General features: G+C 46.1%; 1 protein-coding gene across 1 annotated transcript in view; it reads left to right on the forward strand.

The window, feature by feature from the left end:
- The first annotated feature begins 6,899 nt into the window (after positions 1-6,899).
- The window catches only part of wnt2bb (wingless-type MMTV integration site family, member 2Bb), a 93,676-nt gene continuing 80,142 nt past the window's right edge, over positions 6,900-20,433 (forward strand). The window contains exon 1 of the mRNA XM_041196226.1: positions 6,900-7,441. Coding sequence (XP_041052160.1) covers positions 7,254-7,441 — 188 coding nt within the window. The 5' untranslated portion in view covers positions 6,900-7,253. The remainder of the gene's footprint in view (positions 7,442-20,433) is intronic.

A 20,433-nucleotide genomic window follows, 5' to 3' on the forward strand; every position in this document is an offset into this window, starting at 1 on the left:
TAATTTTAAAATTCATATTCTTCTTTTCAAATCTTTCCTTGCTACAGATATTTTATTTCTTGCTCTCTCGCAATCTGTTACTCTATCTCTCACTGTCTGTCTCACTCACTATCTCTCTCTCTTTCCACATTGCTAAATCTGTCTTTATCTCCATCTCTTTCTTTCTGTATCTTTCTCTCACTCTCTCTCTTAGATTCTCACCTCTTCCTCTGTTTATTTTGAGTTATCTGCCTTTTATTTCTCTGTCTTTCTTTCTGTCTTTGTAAGTCTCTCTTGAAATGTACCTGTGACTATGTTGGCTTCAAACATAAAGAACTAATGCCAAACACACAGAAGTATTCAAATATAATAAACATCTCATCTGATTGATGTTGAAACTGTGAGTAGATTTTCCAAATATTACCACCCAGTTTCCCAATAGCATTCAGCAGGTGGGAAGGGGAAATGGAGCAGTGTCTCCTACCCCAACCCATGACCATTTTTGCCCACCTGTCAATAATGTCTTCTTTAATATAAAAGCAAAAAACTGCGGATGCTGGAAATCCAAAACAAAAACAAAAATACCTGGAAAAACTCAGCAGGTCTGGCAGCATCTGCGGAGAGGAACACAGTTAACATTTCGAGTCCGAATGACACTTCAACAGAACGAACTTTAGTTCCGGGACACCCTGGTCCACTCCTCCATCACCCCCTACTCCTCAACCCCCTCCTATGGCACCACCCCATGCCCACGCAAAAGATGCAACACCTGCCCCTTCACTTCCTCTCTCCTCACCGTCCAAGGGCCCAAACACTCCTTTCAAGTGAAGCAGCATTTCACTTGCATTTCCCCCAACTTAGTCAACTGCATTCGTTGCTCCCAATGTGGTCTCCTCTACATTGGAGAGACCAAACGTAAACTGGGCGACCGCTTTGCAGAACACCTGCGGTCTGTCCGCAAGAATGACCCAAACCTCCCTGTCACTTGCCATTTTAACACTCCACCCTGCTCTCTTGCCCACATGTCTGTCCCTGGCTTGCTGCATTGTTCCAGTGAACCCCAACACAAACCGGAGGAACCACACCTCATCTTCCGACTAGGCACTTTACAGCCTTCCGGACTGAATATTGAATTCAACTACTTTAGGTCTTGAGCACCCTCCCCCATCCCCACCCCCTTTCTGCTTCCCCCTTCCTTTTGTTTTTTCCAATAAATTATGTAGATTTTTCTTTTCCCATCTATTTCCATTATTTTTAAATATTTTTAAATCTTTTATGCTACCCCCACCCCCACTAGAGCGATACCTTGAGTGCCCTACCATCCATTCTTAATTAGCACATTCATTTAGATAATATCACCAACTTTAACACCTATGTGTTCTTTTGTCTATTGTTGGTGACATCTTTTGATGATCTGCTTCTATCACTGCTTGTTTGTCCCTACAACCACACCAACCCCCTGCACTTCTCTCTCTCTCTCTCTCTCTCTCTCTCCGCCACCCCCCCCCCCCCCCCCCCACCCCCCCACACACCTTAAACCAGTTTAAATTTCAACTCTTTCTTGGACTTGAACTCAAGTTCTGTCAAAGGGTCATGAGGACTCGAAACGTCAACTCTTTTCTTCTCTGCCAATGCTGCCAGACCTGCTGAGTTTTTCCAGGTAATTCTGTTTTTGTTATGTAAGTAATTGCTTTGATCATGGCTAGGAGAGATGACGAAACCTGGAGCCTTTTTTAATGGAGCAGAGTCAGTTCAGAGATCAGATCGAGATTCTCAAAACCATCAGAGCTTTTGATTTGAAAAATAAGGCAAATATATTTTAATTGGTCAGTAATTTGAAGGTGTAAATTTAAGATTATCACCAAAATGTTCAAAGGGAGTAGTCAATATAATTTCTTTTTATGCAATAGGCTTTTATGACATTGAACACCTGACCAGAAACAATGGTGAGAGCAAAATCAACATTCATTTTTTTTACAGGGAAGTGGTTAAGTCACTGAATAAGAAAAACGTAAAAGGATGTGGAGAAAGGACAGTTTTTTAAAAATTCTTTCATGGGGCTTGGGTGTTGCTGGCTGGGTCAGCATTTATTGCCCATCCCTAGTTGCCCTTGAGAAGGTGGCAGTGAGCTGCCTTCTTGAACCGCTGCAGTCCCTGTGGTGTAGGTACACCCACAGTGCTGTTAGGGAGGGAGTTCCATGATTTTGACCCAGCAACAGTGAAGGAACGGCGTTATATGTCCAAGTCAGGATAGTGAGTGACTTAGAGGTGGTGTTCCCATGCAGCTGCTGCCCTTGCCTTTCTAGATGGTAGTGGTCGAGGGTTTGGAAGGTGCTGTTGAAAGAGCTTTGGTGAATTCCTGCATTTTTCTTGTAGATGGTACACACTGCTGCTACTGTGCATTAGTGGTGGAGGGAGTGAATGTTTGTAGATGGGGTGCCAATCAAATGAGCTGCTTTGTCCTGGAAAGTGTCAAGCTTCTTGAGTGTTGTTGGAGCTGCACTCATCCAGGCAAGTGCAGAGTATTCCATTACAATCCTGACTTGTGCCTTGTAGATGCTGGACAGGCTTTGGGGAGTCAGGAGGTGAGTTACTATCTGCCGAATTCCCAGCCACTGACCAGCCCTTGTACCAACAATATTTATATGGCTAGTCCAGTTCAGTTTCTGATGACTAGCAGTGACTAGCATCTTCACAGGCCAGAAATTTAATTACAGTGACATGTTTACATTGGAAATTTCCATTGTAAATAGGGAACAGGAATTTATAATGGGAAAGATCAACAGGAAGTGTGTGTGATGTGAGCTGGGAATGTTCTTGGAGCTGCTCACACCAGTCATCATAATTTCACCAGATGATCACCAGAAATGCAGCTTACACGGGTAAAGCTCCAAGTCACTGCAATGGAGTAGGAGCTGTTGCAAGAAAATTCTTGGTTGTAAAGCCTTTAATATGTTATAGATAGAAAATGATAATTGGTGATCAGTGAATAGAAAAGCAAGAAAAATGAAAGACCTGCAATTATGTAGTGTCTTTCATGACCTGGGGATGTCATCAAGCACTTTACAGCCAATGAAGTACTTTTGAAGTGTAATTGCTGTTGTAATGTGGGAAACCTGCCAGCCAGTTTGTGCACAGCAAGATCCCATCAGGGGTCATGAAATAAATGACGAAATCAACTGTTTTAGGTATTGGTTGAGGGATAGATGTTGGCCAGGACACCGAGGGAAACTTACCCACTCTTCTTCCAAGCAGTGCCTTAGGTTCTTCTGCATCCACCCTAGATAGCAAACAGTACCTTGGTTTAACACCTCATCCAATAAATGAAATATAACTTGCAAATATTCTCGTCAACACAAGGAAAAGCTAAAACTCTCTTCCTGTGGAATATTGCTGATGCTAAAACCCTGCTGAACTCAGTTCAAACTGTTCTCCCTTTTTTCCCCATCCTGAGGGGATGAAAATAGGGTCATTGTATCAGATAATTGGTTCGCCAAACTAGAAGGCGTTTTACTGGTGGAATTTTATTGTTATTCAGGTAGATACAGGTACAGTGGGTTCAGTAGATCTATAGTTACTGGCTCATTCCAAACATACACAACCTGACCACCAAGTAGTACCTGTGTAACTTACAGGAGTTAATTACTCATATTTACGCTTCCTGAATCTCATCAAAGTTAACCACGAACCTTCTATTAATATGCTTCAATCGTTTTGCCTTGAAAGAAAAGAACTTGCAGTTATATAATGCTTTTCACAACCTCAGGATGCTCCAAATACTTTACAGCCAATGAAGTACTTTTGAAGTGTATAATGTAATATATAATGTAGAAAATGCAGCAACGAGTATGCGCATAGCAAGCGCCCACAAACAGCAATGTGATAATGACCAGATAGTCTATTTTTTAGTGATGTTGGTTGATGGATAAATATTGTCCAAGAGCCTGGGAGAACTGTCCTGCTCTTCTTTATATGGTGCTATGAGATGTTTTACAACCACCTCAGAAGGCAGGAAAGGTCTCAGTTTAAAATCTCATCCAAAGGACAGCACCTCTGACAATGCAGCATTCCCTCGGTACTGCACTGGGAGCATCAGCAAAGATTTTGTGTTCAAGTTTCTGGAGTTGGACTTTTACTCACAACCTTCAGGCGCAGAGCCAAGGATGCTGCCAACTGAGCCATGGCTGGCTCATTGTGAAAGGCTGAAAAGGTCAAATTTGTCTTTATAAACAGGAATTATTTGTCTTCAGGGAATGTTATACTGAAATATGCCTAGTGTTTCATCCCCTGGTGTTCGGAGGAATGCACTGCGGACATTTTGAAAGATGGAAAGGCAGGTCTCATTTCAGTTCTATTCCCAGCTGACTTGTCCAACCAGAGAATAACTTTGTCTATTTATTTGTCTTCTAAGTTCGGGATCTCATGCGACTGGGCTGTAACTCAGCCAGCAGCTGTCTATTTTGACTGGGCCCATTCCTACACATAATCTATCAGTTGTACGATGATAGTTTGTCATAGTCTTCAGTGCCTGGATCGTCTGTGTACGTCAAGCAGCTAATTATATTCCATAGCATAAACCTGAAGACTGAGCAATATCAGCCTCATTTGCCACTCAGACTGCCTCCAGCCTTGGCTGCCTTTCTCAAATATCCTGAAAATATATCCCTCCAAAGTGTGAGATCAACTTTCTAATAAGGCTACAAATAAGGAAAATTAGATTTGTTTTTTTGTAAATCAGTTTACCTTCCTTTGCCTGTAAGAGATTGATTCATCCTTCATATCTGATCACTTGTGCCTCCCCCACTTCCTTCACCCCTCCATTGACAGCCTTCATCAGCAAATGTGCTCTGCCTGAAGACAGCTCCTTGGCACACAGTCTTCTCCATGTCTTTCTATCCTGTGCCAGTATTTTAATTTTTTAATAACTTCCTTCAATTTTCAAGCTTCTGCTTTAGTTGCGTCTGCATCACAGACTAATATTCAAATTCCGCAAACATTTATATGATAGTTTCTTTCTTCCTCTTCCTCTTCCTCCTTGAAATCTTCCCTCCATCACATCTCTTAATAGTCAGTTTCCTCTTACGATGTGCTCTGCTCAGTCTCTCTGCCTATTCCTAATTACTAGGTCAGCAAATTTCCTTCTTCATTCCTCAGCATTTCATCATTTGTTACTTTTCCTGTCCAGCAGATGCTTTCCATTCTCCTCCAAATCTATGTTTCAAAGCTATTTAGCAAATTGATCTCCTCTTTCTGGAAGGTCCAAGACTCAAATCCGTACAACACATCACTCCAAATCAAGCCCTTTACAAGTCGCTTCTTGAACAGCCTTACCTTCAGCCATCTTAGCTCTCCCATCCTAAATCTCTCCGCTTCTCTTTCCCCCTCTCTTTCCTCCTTTAAGACCCTTCCTCAAAACCCATCTTTTTGACTAAGCTTTAGCCTCCCCTCTTAATATCGCCTCCTCTGGCTTGATGTCAATTTTTTTTGCTGGCAAACTCCTAGGATATTTTGTGACGTTCAAGCTGGTGTATAAATGCAGTTGTTTTTCTTATCCATCACATTGCTATAAAGATATTTCTAGTCAAGATCCGTTAGATCATTGGAAGCCTTCACAATGTTTTGCTTTTTCAACCTAGAGCCCATCACTTTGGCAGCATATACTTTCTGTTCCATTACAAAAGTGAGGAAGCTCCGAAGTTCTACATTAAAGCGAAGTCAGCTGAGAGCCTGTGGTATTGTACAATTTCAAGCTTTTCCACTGTAGTGACTTGCAGTCAGTTTGACATTTAAATTGGTGACATATTTGCAGATGATAGGAACTATATCTATATGTCAGCCATGGGTTAGTGAGTAGCACTCTTGCCTTGGTGTCAGAAGGTGATGGGTTTAAACCCCATTCTAGAGACCTGTAGCCCATAATATAGGTTGACACATCCAGTGCAGTACTGAGGGAGTGCTGCACTGTAAGAGGTGTCATCTTTTGAATGAGATGTTAAAACACTGACCTTTCTGCTCTCTCAGGGTGTGAAAGAACTCATGTCAATACTAGGAGGCAGAAACAAAAACAAAAATACCTGGAAAAACTCAGCAGATCAGACAGCATCTGCAGAGAGGAAAACAGTTAACGTTTCGAGTCCATATGACTCTTCATCAGAACTAAGAAATATAGAACTGAGGTGGAATATAAGCTGGCTGAAGGCGGGGTGGGACAGGTAGAGCTGGATAGAGGGCCAGTGATAGGTGGAGGCAAAGAAGAGATTGCCAAAGATGTCATAGACAAAAGGACAAAGGGGTGTTGACGGTGGTGGAAGAAGAGCAGTGGAATTCTCCCTGGTGTCCTAACCAGCATTTATCCCTCAACAAACATCACTAAAAAAACAGCTTATTTTGCCTCCAAGACATTGCTGTCCATGAGGCCTTGCTGTGAGCAAATTGGCTGCCATTTTTACTACATTACAACAGTGACTACACTTCAAAAGTACTTAATTTGTCTTCAAAGTGCTTTGGGATGTTCTGAGGTCATCCTATTTATATGCAAGTCTTTTAAACGTAGCTATTAAAAGAAAGTCGCCAAATTCTAAATATGCGTTATTGGCAAGTAACGTTCAATAGCAGCATGTTCGACAAATTCCTATGGGCTCTAGGACCCAGGTGCACCAGTTTAGTATTAGGTATTTAATCGTTTTAAGCCTCTGTACATCTTCTGAACTCTTGTGTGTCTGCGTGTGTGAGTGTGTAATTTTACTCCAGCAGGTGGGGATGTGGTGCTTTTTGGAATATGCAGCTCTAGTTCCAGCCTTGGTGTCAGCAAGTAGATCGCCAGTCGACAGCCAAGAGTGCCAGGGCTCTTCTCCGGCACAGCACTGTTATCAACTCAATCCAGTAGGAGAGGAACAGAGACAGTTGCAGACTGCCAGTGCTTCACTGTAGACCCGAACAAGGTGCTCCCTGTCGCAGCAACCAAGAAAGCACCGAGGAAGGGAAAGAGAGAGAGAGAGAGAGAGAGAAGAGAGAGAAAAAAACATTCAGTTAAAAACCACGATCGCTCGTCTCAGACCTGACTTTACAAAAGGGAAATTTACAGATTAATTTGAGGTGTCAATGCAAAGGATGAAAATCCGACCTCATCAAAGGATGAATTTAATATGTTAAAATCTCGAGGGTTTTTAAAAATACAACCGTTGGCAATTTGAAGACATCAGGAAGAATTGTTTGTGCACAAACCTTGTTGATCTTCTGCAAGATTGTGGGGGTTTTCTTGTTGTTAAAACGCTATGTCTGGGCGGACCAGAGCTGAGGAACCCAGGCTGCACTGGAAAATGCCCCACACCTCTGGGGAAGAAGGTGCGAGGCAGATTAATAGGACAGCAGGCAATGATGGGACTAGTACCTGCTCCAGACTTTACCTTGCCTTTATATTAATATTACTCACGCTGACACCGCGAGTGGAGTCTTCCTGGTGGTAAGTCCAATTCATTCAAAATCATGACAAAATCGCTTCCACTTGTTTTGCTGACTGCTTTGCAGAATGGGGAGTCCTTTTATTTCAAGGTGGTCTCCTTGTTGCAAATTGAATATAGAGGCACTGGAGACAGTGAAAAGATATTTACTATGATGATACCAGAGCTGAGAGGTTATAACACTCAGAAAAGACTGAACAAGCTGGGGATCTTTTCTCTAGAAAAGAGAAAGCTGAGGAGTGAGCAGAGAGAGATATTCAAGATTATGAAGTGACTCGATAGGGTAGACTAGAAAAGATATTTCTACTTGTGGGCAAGACTGGAATTTGAAGCCTTCAAAATAACATAGTCACTAATAAACCCAACAGGGGATTCAGTAGAAACTTCTTTACCCAGAGAGTGGTGAGATTATGGAGCTTTCTAATTGGTAGTTGAGGCTTAAAGCATAGGTGCCTTTAAAGGGAATACATAAGAAGGGAAGGAATAGAAGGATTTGCCAATAAGGTTAAATAGGGTAGGGTGGAAGGAAGCTTATGTGAAACACAAGCACTAGCATAGACCAGTTTGACTGAATGGCCTATTTCTGCATTGCAAATTCTATGTAATACTTTGTACTGTTCCCAGCTCCTTTCAATTCTCTATCGAACCTGCTCACAACACCATGAGGTCTCTGGGCAAAGTCATAAATATCACGTTCTGTGACGAGGATGGTGGTGCCTTATCCTTCCTAATCCTCCCGACCTTTCTGCTGATAGCCATGGCTCAGCCCCTTCAGAGTCAGAAGGTCATTGTCCAACTCCAGAGATTTTATTTTCGGATAAGACGTTAAACCGAGACCCTGTCTGATGAACATAAAAGATCCCATGTACTATTTGAAGAAGAGCAGGGAAGTTCCCCCTAGCATCCTGGCCAATATTTATCGCTTAATGAACATGCGACAAAACGGACTATCTAATCATTTTCACATTGATATTTCTGGGAACTCACTGTGCTCAAACTGGCTGCTGTGTTTCCTAAATTACAACAGTGACCACTTGATCAAATCATAGAACGGTCACAGCACAGAAAGAGGCCATTCGGCCCATCGTGTCAGCTCTCTGCATGAGTAACTCAGATAGTCCCCCTCCCCTGTCTTGTCCTTGTAGCCCCACAATTTTTTTCTCTGCAGCTAATTATCCAATTCCTTTTTGACGGCCATGATGAAATATGTCTCCGCCACACTCTCAGGCAGAAAGCTCCAGATCAACCATTCACAGCGTAAAAATGTTTTTCCTCTTGTCGCTAATGCTTGATTTTGCCATTCAGCATAAATCTGTTCCTCTGGTTCTCAACCCTTCTGCCAATAGGAACAGTCTCTCCCTATATATTCTGTCCAAATCCCTCATGATTTTTAACACCTCTATCAAATCTCTTCTTAATCTTCTCTTCACCAAGGAGAACCATCCCAGTTTCTCCCATCTATCCACGTAACTGAAGTTCCTCATCCCTGTAACCATTCTCGTGAATCTTTTCTGCACCTTCTCTAATGCCTTCACATCCTTCATAAAGTGTGAAGCTCAGAACTGGACACAATGTTCCAATTGAGGCTTAACCATTGTTCTATGCCGATTTATCATAATGTCCTTGCTTTTGTACCCCACATCCTAATTTTTAAAGCACAGGGTCCCATTTTCTTTATTAACCACTTTCTCAACCTACCCTGCAAACCTTTAATGAATTGTACTCCTAGGTTTCTCTGCTGCAGCAACCCATTTCAAATTGTACCTTTTTTATTTACATTGTCTCTCCTCATTCATCTGACTAAAATGAATCATTTCACACATCTGTGCATTAAATTTCATCTGCCCCTTGTCCACACAATCCACCAAGCTGTTTATGTTCTTTTGAACCTTATCACTATACTCCTCATAGCTCACAATATGCCCAAGATTTGTGTCACTCACAAATCTTGAAAATCTGCCCTATGCTCCAAAGTCTAGGTCATTAATATATATCTAAAAAGGTAAGATTCCTAACATCGACTCCTGGGGAACCTCACTATATAGAATCATAGAGTTATATAGCACAGTAACAGGCCCTTCAGCCCATCACGTCCGTGCCAGCCATCAAGCACCTATCTATTCTAAACCTTAAACCAGTTTATATTTCACCCCTTTCCTAAGATTCACTCAGTTCTGTTGAAGGGTCATGAGGACCCAAAACATCAACTCTTTTCTTCTCCTCCTATGCTGCCAGACCTGCTGAGTTTTTCCAGGTAATTCTGTTTTTGTTTTGGATTTCCAGCATCCGCAGTTTTTTGTTTTTATCTATTCTAATCCCATTTTCCAACACTTGGCCTGTAGCCCTGTATGCTATGGCATTTCAAGTGCTCATCTAAATACTTCTTAAATGTTGTGAGGGTTCCTGCTTCAACCACCCCTCAGACAGTGTGTTCCAGGTTTTAACCACCCTCTGGGTGAAAAAAGTTTTCCTCAAATCCCTCCTAAACCTCCTGCCCCTTACCTTAAATCTATGCCCCCTGGTTATTAACACCTTCACTAAGGGGAAAAGTTTCTTCCTAAATACCCTATCTATGACCCTCATAATTTTGTATACCTCTATCAGGTTTCCCCTCAGTCTTCTCTGCTCTAAGGAAAACAACCCCAGCCTATCCAGTCTCTCTTCATAGCTGAAACACTCCAGCCCAGGCAACATCCTGGTGAATCTCCTCTGCCACCCTCTCCAGTGTAATCACACCCTTCCTATACCATGGCGACCAGAACTGCACACAGTACTTCATTTGTGGCCTAACTAGCATTTTATACAGCTCCAACATAACCTCCCACATTGTATGCCTCGGCTAATAAAGGCAAGTATCCCACATGCCTTCTTAACCACCTTATCCACCTGTGCTGCTGCCTTCAAGGATCTATGGACAAGTACACCAAGCTTCCTCTGATCCTCTGTACTTCCTGGGGTCCTACCATTCATTGTGTATACCCCTTGTCATGTTAGTCCTCCCAAAATTCATCACCTCAAACTTCTCAGGATTAAATTCCATTTGCCATTGCTCTGCCCATCTTACCAGTCAATCTCGATCACCCTGTAATCTAAGGCTTTCCTCCTCACCATTTATGACACCACCAATTTTCATGTCATCTACAAACTTACTGATTATACCTCCTATATATATATCTAAATTATTGATGTACACTACAGACAGCAAGGGTCCCAGCATCTATCCTTGTGGTACACCACTCATCACAGGCTTCCACTCACAAAAACAACCTCCCACCATCACCATCTGCCTCTTGCCACTAAGCCAATTTTGGATCCAATTTGCCAAATTGCCCTGGATCCCATGGGCTCTTACCTTCTTGACCTTTCTCCCATGCGGTACCTTGTCAAAAGCCTTACTGAAGTCCATGTAGACTACATCAACTACACTACCCTCATCTACACAACTAGTCACCTCCTCAAAAAATTCAAATTTGTTGGACATGGTCTCCCCCGACAAAGCCATGCTTACTATTCCTGATTAATCCCTGCCTCTCCAAGTGGAGATTAATCCTGTCCCTCAGAATTTTTTCTAATAGTTTCCCTACCACTGATGTTAAACACACTGGCCTGTAAATACCTGGTTTATCCCTATTACCCTTCTTGAATAATGGTACCACATTCGCTGTCTTCCAATCGTCTGGCACTTCTCCTGTGGCCAGAGGTGATTTGAAAATTAGTGTCAGAGCCTCTTCAATCTCCTCCTTTGCCTCACACAGCAGCCTGGGATACATCCCATCTGGACCTGGGGATTTATCCACTTTTAAGCCTGCTAAAACCATTAACACTTCTCCCTTTCAATGCTAATTTGTTCAAGTGTATCACAGTTCCCCTCCCTGATTTCTACATTATCCTTCTCCAAGTGAAAAATAATCATTCAGAACCTCACCTACATCCTCCGGCTCCACACACAGATTGCCACTTTGGTCCCTAATGGGCCCTATTCTTTCTCTGGTTATCCTCTTGCCCTTAATATATTTATAAAATGCCTTGGGATTTTCCTTTATCTTGCTCACCAGTGTGTTTTTATGCTCCTTCTACGCTCTCCCAATTACTTTTTTAAGTACCCCCCTACACTTTCTATACTCCACTAGGGTTTCTGCTGTTTTCAGCCCTCTGTATCTGCCATAAGCCTCCATTTTCTTCCTTATCCAATCCTCTATATCCCTTGACATCTAGGGTTCCCTGGACTTTTTGGTCCTACCCTTCACCTTTACGGGAACATGGTGGCCCTGAACTCTCACTATTTCCTTTTGGAATGACTCCCACTGGTCTGATGTGGACTTTCCTACAAGTAGCTGCTCCCTGTCCAGTTTGGCCAGATCCTTATCCTATTGAAATCGGCCTTCCCCCAATTCAGGACCTTTATTTCCAGTCCATCTTTGTCCTTTTCCATAACTACCTTAAATCTTACAGAGCTATGGTCACTATCCCCAAAATGCCCCCTCACCCCCCATTGACATTTCTACCACTTGCCCGGCTTCATTCCCTAAGATTAGGTCCAGTACCACCCCTTCTCCTGTAGGACTTCCTATGTGCTGGCTCAAAAACCTCTCCTGGATGTACTTTAAGAATTCTGCCCCCTTTAAGCCTTTCACACTAAGGCCTGTATGCCTTCACACTATACGCCTTCCTCCAGTCTAAAAAACACCCATTCATCACAAGTCTTTGTTCCCTGTCACACAGCCAATTTTGTATCCACAGTTCTACTGTCCCTTTTATTCCATGAGGTCCAACTTTCCCAACAAGTTTGTTATGTGGCACTTCATCAAATGTCTTTCTGAAGTCCATGTGCACCATATCAACCATCTCTGTTACCTCATCAAAAATTCTAGCAATTTAGTTAAATACAATTGCCCTAAACAAATCCTTTCTAGCTATTTTCTTAATTAATTCACATTTGTCCAAAAGCTTTCTGACTACCGAGGTTAAGCCAACTGGCCTGTAGTTGCTGGGTTCATCCTTATATTCTTTTTTGAACAAAAGTTAACATTTGCAACTCTCCAGTCCTCTGGCACAACACCTGTGTCTAAGGAGGATTGGAAAATCACAGTCAGTGCCTCCGGAATTGTTGCACTTGCTTCTCTCTGTATCTTTGGATGCATCTCATCCAGTCCTGGTGGCTTATCAACTTTAATCACAGCCAGCCTTTCTATTACATCCTTCTTTCAAAATCAATTTTTAGCCCATTCAGAACCTTAACCCCTCTCTTTCATTCTGATTTAGGTAGCATCTTCTTCCTTGTTAACGACAGATGCAACAAAGTCACTTGGTACCTCAGCCATGCCTTTCGCCTTCATGCTTAAATCCCCTTTTTTGCATATAATCAGCCCCACTCCTCATTTTACCATCCTTTTACTATTTATATGCCTATAGAAGATTTTTGGATTCCCTTTAATGTTTGCGACCAGTCTCTTCTCATACTCTCTCTTTGCTTCTCTTATTTCTCTCTTCACTTTCCCCTGAACTTTCTATATATCCAGCATGGTTCTGAATGGTATTATCCACCTAACATCTGTCATATGTGGTCTTTTTCTGCCTTTTCTTATTTCTTATCACTGTCATCATCCAGGGAGATAGGGATTTGTTTGTCCTACTTTTCCCCCCTCATGGCAATGTACCTCAACTGTACCTGGACTATCTCATCTTTGAAAGTAGCCCATTGTTTCATTACAGTTTTGTCAACCAATCTTTGATTGCAATTTACCTGGACCGGGTATGTTCTCACCCCTTTCAAATTGCCCCCCCAAGTTGATTATTTTTACTTTGGGTTGCTCCTTGCACTTATCCAAGTTGACCTATGCCTTATGATACCATGATCACTGTCCCCTACGGACACTTGATCTACTTGGCCCACCTCATTCTCCGAAACCAGATCCAACGATACCTCTTCCTCACTGGGCCAGCAATGTGTTGATAGAGAAAATTCTACTGAACATGCTTCATAAACTCTTCCGCCTCTCAGTTCTTTACACTATTGCTATCCCAGTCTATATTAGGGTAATTAAAGACTGCCATTATAATTACTCCATAGTTCTTGCACTTCTCTGTAATTTCCTTGCAAATTTGATCTTCTATATCGTTCCCCCTAGTCAGTGGTCTGTTTAATGCACCCAGTTCTGTATTGGTGCCTCTATTATTTCTTAGCTCTAACCAAATTGATTCTGTCCTTGACCCTCTGTGACATCCTCTCTGTCCAACACTGCAATGTTCTCCTTAATCAGTACCTCCACACCTCCTCCTCTCTTTCATTCCCTTTCTTTCCTGGATATTTTGTATCCAGGAATATTTAGTAACCAGTCCTGCCCTTCTTTGAGTCAGGTTTCTGTTTTTGTCACAAAATCATATTGGTATTTAGTTATATATACCTGCAGCTCACCAACCTTAATTACTGCACCCCGCATATTTACATACATGTATAGTAAATTAGACCTTATTAAGTTCCCTCTTACTTTGACCCTACCTAATAGGATACTAGTTCCTACTCTAATGCTATCCAGCTCTCTCCATTTTCTGTGCACCTTGTTTTGCCTCGCTATCATTACTACCTAGTTCCCACACCCATCAAATTAAGTTAAACCCTCCCCCCACTAGCATTAGAAAATCATCCTGCAAGATTATTGATCCTGGCTCTATTCAGGTGCAACCCCTCCAACCTACACAGATCCCATCTCTCCCAGAAGTGGTTCCAGTGGCCCAGGAATCTAAATCCCTCCCTCTTGCACCATCTCTCCAGTCACACATTCATCTGCTATATTCTCCTATTTCTATACTCATGAGTGCATGGTACTGGGAGAAATCTGGAGATCACTGCCTATGAGATCCTGCTTGCTAGTTTCTACCCCAGCTCCCAAAACTCTGCCAGGAGGACCACAATGATCTTTCTATCTCTGTCTTTGGTACTGATGTGGACCACAATCACTGGTTGTTTATCCTCCCCCTTAGAGTGCACTGCAACAGCTCAGTGACATCTTTCAGAAGCACTTCATTGGCTGTGAAGGTCTTTGGGATGGATTGAGATTGTTATAAGGTGCTATAGAAATGCAAGATTATTCTCTCCTTGTTGCAGTGTCCAGCAGTTTTGACTATGTCATCCTCCTTCAACATCTCTCTTCCATTGAGGGGCTGTGTCTGGTTTGCCCCTGGATGGCCCTACTCCTCCTTGTATCCCAAATATCTCCGGTAATGACTCCTCTGCCATCATGTCTCATCACTTCTGGAGATTCCCCCAGTGCTCCAAGGATCCATTCCTTGTACCTCTTCCCCTCCTCTCACCACCACCTGCCTTGCCCATATGTAACCTCTTGATGACGTTGTTTGGAAGCAGGGATGTGGCCTATATATTTACACTTACAGACAACCAGTTCTACATTAGAGCGAGGCCGTTCAGGGGTGATGTGTTCACACAAAGGATAGTGGAAATATGGAACTCTCTTCCCCAAAAAGCTGTTAAGGCTGGGGTCAATTAAAAATTTCAACATTAAAATTTATAGATTGCTGTTGGGTAAGGGTTTTGAGGGCTTTGGAACAAAAGCAGGAAGATGAAGCTAAGATACATATCGAAATGAATGGTGGAACATGATTGAGGGGCTAAATGGCCTCCTCCTGTTCCTATGTTTCTATGTAATCCTCATGACCATTTCTCTGCTGTCAGACTCTGACAGAAAGCTGTTAATTAGTCAGTATTTCCCCCATCTGAACATAAGGGGATGGAATCTATTTGTTTTCACCTCTATCAGCTCCCCAACCACCAACTCTGTCCCTCTTTCGCAAGCTCTCACTCAGCTGAACCAGACTGTGTGAAATCACAGCTCAGCTTCAAGCCCCACACCTCATCAAACAACAAAACTGGCTATTGCCACCTCTGTCACCTCACTTGCCCCTGTCTTTATTGCAGCCACCCCACTGCTGAAAACTGTATGTATGTTTGTGTTACCTCTGGATACAATTTCTCGAATGTCCCCCTCACTCGCTGCCACATCCCCCCCCAACATAATTCCCTTCTTGTCATCTCTCCATTCACCTTATTCTCCCCAACCCACCCATCCCTTGTTCTCTATTATACTCCAGAAAACCTGATGGTGAAGGATAGAGCTGAAACCAATCTTTACACAGTGTTGTAAACATTTATTTACAGAGGTATACTTTACAAGCATGCCCCTCCTAACTCAATCACCAGAGTTGTCGTCAATTTCTACTAACAGGTGCACAAGCAAATCCCCAGTAAATGCCCACCACCTGTATACAATTAAACGTAATTAATATATAATTAACAATTTCCACCACCCCACTCTCCACCCAAATTGTCCCGTGTTCTCCATATCCTGTCTCTATCCTCCAACATTCCCTCCCCTTCACTGTCCTTCGCTAACTCTCACTTGCCCCTTACATCTGTTCTCATTGACAACGTTTGTATCAAGGAAACCAGTGTTTAAAACTCCTCCACCGGCTTGCCTCACCCTACACCAGAAGCATCCTCCTTAAACCCCTCCACTACTGACATTTCTCTCCTCACCTTAACAACCTACTCTCCACATTTTCAACCAAACCTTCACTCACCGATCCCCAATTCTCTCTCCGTGGCTTGCTTTCTGTTGCTTTAATCCTTCTTATCTTATTTTCTTTTCTCTTTATAAAATATTTCATGCATTGATTGTGTTACAAAACACAAGTAGTTGTCTATTTATTTGTTGTTAGGAGAGCAGAATCACTTCAAAATAATTACAGCAGAGGTTCTTTAATGAATGAGCACATTCCCAGCCTCAGGATCCAGCTTCACAGATCTACCCAGGATTATCAACCATTGAAACACAGCCCTTCAACCTCCTTGAAGTCCTTGTGTTTGGATAGAATGCAGTATCGGTGTAACTTGTACCCCAACTGGGAGATTGAATTCTAGAGCATCTCTGTGATAGCCTGGTTTCTGATGTAACTCTTACTTTCTCACCAGTAAACCACTGAGGCAGATTTTTCCCAGCCTTGTCAAGGTGACTTTCGATCGGTGGGAAAATTGCAATAAAACGCATCATGCTGGCCCCCTTCCTCACACTTTTCCTAGAGATGGACAGGCAGTGGCGATGCCAACCTGCCCGATAGCAGCGGGAATGCAATCAAGCTAATTAAGGAGCCGGTTGACAGTGATCATTGCAGCAGCAAAGCAATTTTGCCGACATTGTGCAAGCACCCCCCCCCCCCAACAACTCACCACCCACCCCCCCCAACCCCCACCCACCCCCCCACCACCACCACCCCCCCCACCCCCCCAACACCCCCCACCACCCCCCACCACCCCCCACCACCCCCACCACTGTGTTTCACCCCGACAGGCGAGAGGGAGCGGCTGGCACAGCAAGAAGTCGAGGCTGCATCACAGCTGGAGGTCTCTGGTAGGAAATTGCAAGGCTGTTGTCTTCCCATCTCAAAGCCTTGCCACTGAGCGTAGAATCCCTGGAAACAGATGTCTCTGATCTTCGTGGTCGTAAGGCGGTCTCAGCTGCTCCCCTGATGCTGGAGGGTGGCTTCAGTGATTCCCTACCACTCCTGTTGCTTGGCACGCAGGAGGACTCCCACTGGTCAGATAGTGAGGGCTGCCAGCCTCCTTTGCAGTGGGCCACACTGTCCTGAGCTCCAGCCTCTGTAACCCACCCACTGGCCCTAATTGGACAGCAAACGCAGAGGCCACCTACTAATTGGCCAACACAATAAAATTCAGCCAGAAGGTGCTCTACCACCCCGAGTGGACTCATGACTCAAAAATGACCTCGCCCCCAACTTCAGGCTCCCAACACTCATGGCAAAATTCAGCCATTGATTCCCTTTAAAACAGAATCTACTCAAGTCCTGTTGCAGTTCCTTCACATTTGACTGAATAGCTTCAACACTTACAATTTAGAGACATTCATTTATGTTCATGCCATTTAACTGGAGGGAACGTGGGAACAGAACAGATAGGTGCAGGGGGAGACCCCTCTGGCCTGCTCCACCATTCCATAAAATCATGACTGATTTTGGCCACAGTTCCACCTTCCTGCTTGTTCCCCGTAACCCTTGACCCCCACGTAGTTCAAGGATCTGTCTATCTCGGCCTTGAAAATATTCAATGACCCAGCTTCCACAGCTCTCCAGAATAGAAAATTCCAAAGATTCATGACCCTCTGGAGATGAAATTCCTCCTCATCTGCGTCATAAATAGGCAACACCTTAGCACGAGATTTCCCACAAGGGGCAGCATCACCTACTTTTTAAGCCCCTCAGAGCCTGTATATGTTTTAATAAGATCACCTCTTATTGTTCTAAACACCACTGAATATAGGCCTAACCTGCTCAAACTTTCCTCATAAGCTCGGCTCCCAGCCTAGCTCTCTCTCTGACTGCTCCACTCCCGGCGTCACACTCCCCCTGACCACTCCACTCCCGGCCTCACACTCCCCCTGACCACTCCATTCTCGGCCTCACACTCCCCCTGACTGCTCCACTCCCGGCCTCACACTCCCCCTGACCACTCCACTCCCGGCGTCACACTCCCCCTGACCACTCCACTCCCGGCGTCACACTCCCCCTGACCACTCCACTCCCGGCCTCACACTCCCCCTGACCACTCCACTCCCGGCGTCACACTCCCCCTGACCACTCCATTCCCGGCGTCACACTCCCCCTGACCACTCCACTCCCGGCGTCACACTCCCCCTAACTGCTTCATTCTCGGCCTCACACTCTCTCTGACCACTCCACTCCCGGCCTCACACTCCCCCTGACCACTCCACTCCCGGCCTCACACTCCCCCTGACCACTCCATTCTCGGCCTCACACTCCCCCTGACTGCTCCACTCCCGGCCTCACACTCCCCCTGACCACTCCACTCCCGGCCTCACACTCCCCCTGACCACTCCATTCCCGGCCTCACACTCCCCCTGACCACTCCATTCCCAGCCTCACACTCCCCCTGACTGCTTCATTCCCGGCCTCACACTCCCCCTGACCGCTCCATTCCCGGCCTCACACTCTCCCTGACCGCTCCATTCCCGGCCTCACACTCTCCCTGACTGCTTCATTCCCGGCCTCACACTCTCCCTGACCGCTCCATTCCTGGCCTCACACTCCCCCTGACCACTCCACTCCCGGCCTCACACTCCCCCTGACCACTCCACTCCCGGCGTCACACTCCCCCTGACCACTCCATTCTCGGCCTCACACTCCCCCTGACCACTCCATTCCCGGCCTCACACTCCCCCTGACCACTCCATTCCCGGCCTCACACTCCCCCTGACCACTCCATTCCCGGCCTCACACTCCCCCTGACTGCTTCATTCCCGGCCTCACACTCCCCCTGACCACTCCATTCCCGGCCTCACACTCTCCCTGACCACTCCATTCCCGGCCTCACACTCCCCCTGACCACTCCATTCCCGGCCTCACACTCTCCCTGACCACTCCATTCCCGGCCTCACACTCTCTCTGACCGCTCCACTCCCGGCGTCACACTCCCCCTGACCACTCCACTCCCGGCCTCACACTCCCCCTGACCACTCCACTCCCGGCGTCACACTCCCCCTGACCACTCCATTCCCGGCCTCACACTCCCCCTGACCACTCCATTCCCGGCCTCACACTCCCCCTGACCGCTCCATTCCCGGCCTCACACTCCCCCTGACCGCTCCACTCCCGGCCTCACACTCCCCCTGACCACTCCACTCCCGGCCTCACACTCTCTCTGACCGCTCCACTCCCGGCCTCACACTCCCCCTGATCGCTTCATTCCCGGCCTCACACTCCCCCTGACTGCTTCATTCCCGGCCTCACACTCCCCCTGACCACTCCATTCCCGGCCTCACACTCCCCCTGACCACTCCACTCCCGGCGTCACACTCCCCCTGACCACTCCACTCCCGGCCTCACACTCCCCCTGACCACTCCATTCCCGGCCTCACACTCCCCCTGACCACTCCATTCCCGGCCTCACACTCCCCCTGACCGCTCCATTCCCGGCCTCACACTCCCCCTGACTGCTTCATTCCCGGCCTCACACTCCCCCTGACCGCTCCATTCCTGGCCTCACACTCCCCCTGACCACTCCATTCCCGGCCTCACACTCCCCCTGACCACTCCACTCCCGGCCTCACACTCCCCCTGACCGCTCCATTCCCGGCCTCACACTCCCCCTGACCACTCCATTCCCGGCCTCACACTCCCCCTGACCACTCCATTCCTGGCCTCACACTCCCCCTGACCACTCCATTCTCGGCCTCACACTCCCCCTGACCGCTCCATTCCCGGCCTCACACTCCCCCTGACCACTCCATTCTCGGCCTCACACTCTCTCTGACCGCTCCACTCCCGGCCTCACACTCCCCCTGACCACTCCATTCCCGGCCTCACACTCTCTCTGACCGCTCCATTCTCGGCCTCACACTCCCCCTGACCACTCCATTCCCGGCCTCACACTCCCCCTGACCACTCCATTCCCGGCGTCACACTCCCCTTGACTGCTTCATTCCCGGCCTCACACTCCCCCTGACTGCTCCATTCCCGGCGTCACACTCCCCCTGACCACTCCACTCCCGGCCTCACACTCCCCCTGACCACTCCATTCCCGGCCTCACACTCCCCCTGACTGCTCCATTCCTGGCCTCACACTCCCCCTGACCGCTCCATTCCCGGCCTCACACTCCCCCTGATCGCTCCATTCCCGGCCTCACACTCCCCCTGATCGCTCCATTCCCGGCCTCACACTCCCCCTGACCACTCCATTCCCGGCCTCACACTCCCCCTGATCGCTCCATTCCCGGCCTCACACTCCCCCTGACCACTCCACTCCCGGCCTCACACTCTCCCTGACCACTCCACTCCCGGCCTCACACTCTCCCTGACCACTCCACTCCCGGCGTCACACTCCCCCTGACCACTCCATTCTCGGCCTCACACTCCCCCTGACCACTCCATTCCCGGCCTCACACTCCCC

This window comes from Carcharodon carcharias, chromosome 9 (genome assembly GCF_017639515.1).
Source record: "Carcharodon carcharias isolate sCarCar2 chromosome 9, sCarCar2.pri, whole genome shotgun sequence".
Lineage (NCBI taxonomy): Eukaryota > Metazoa > Chordata > Chondrichthyes > Lamniformes > Lamnidae > Carcharodon > Carcharodon carcharias.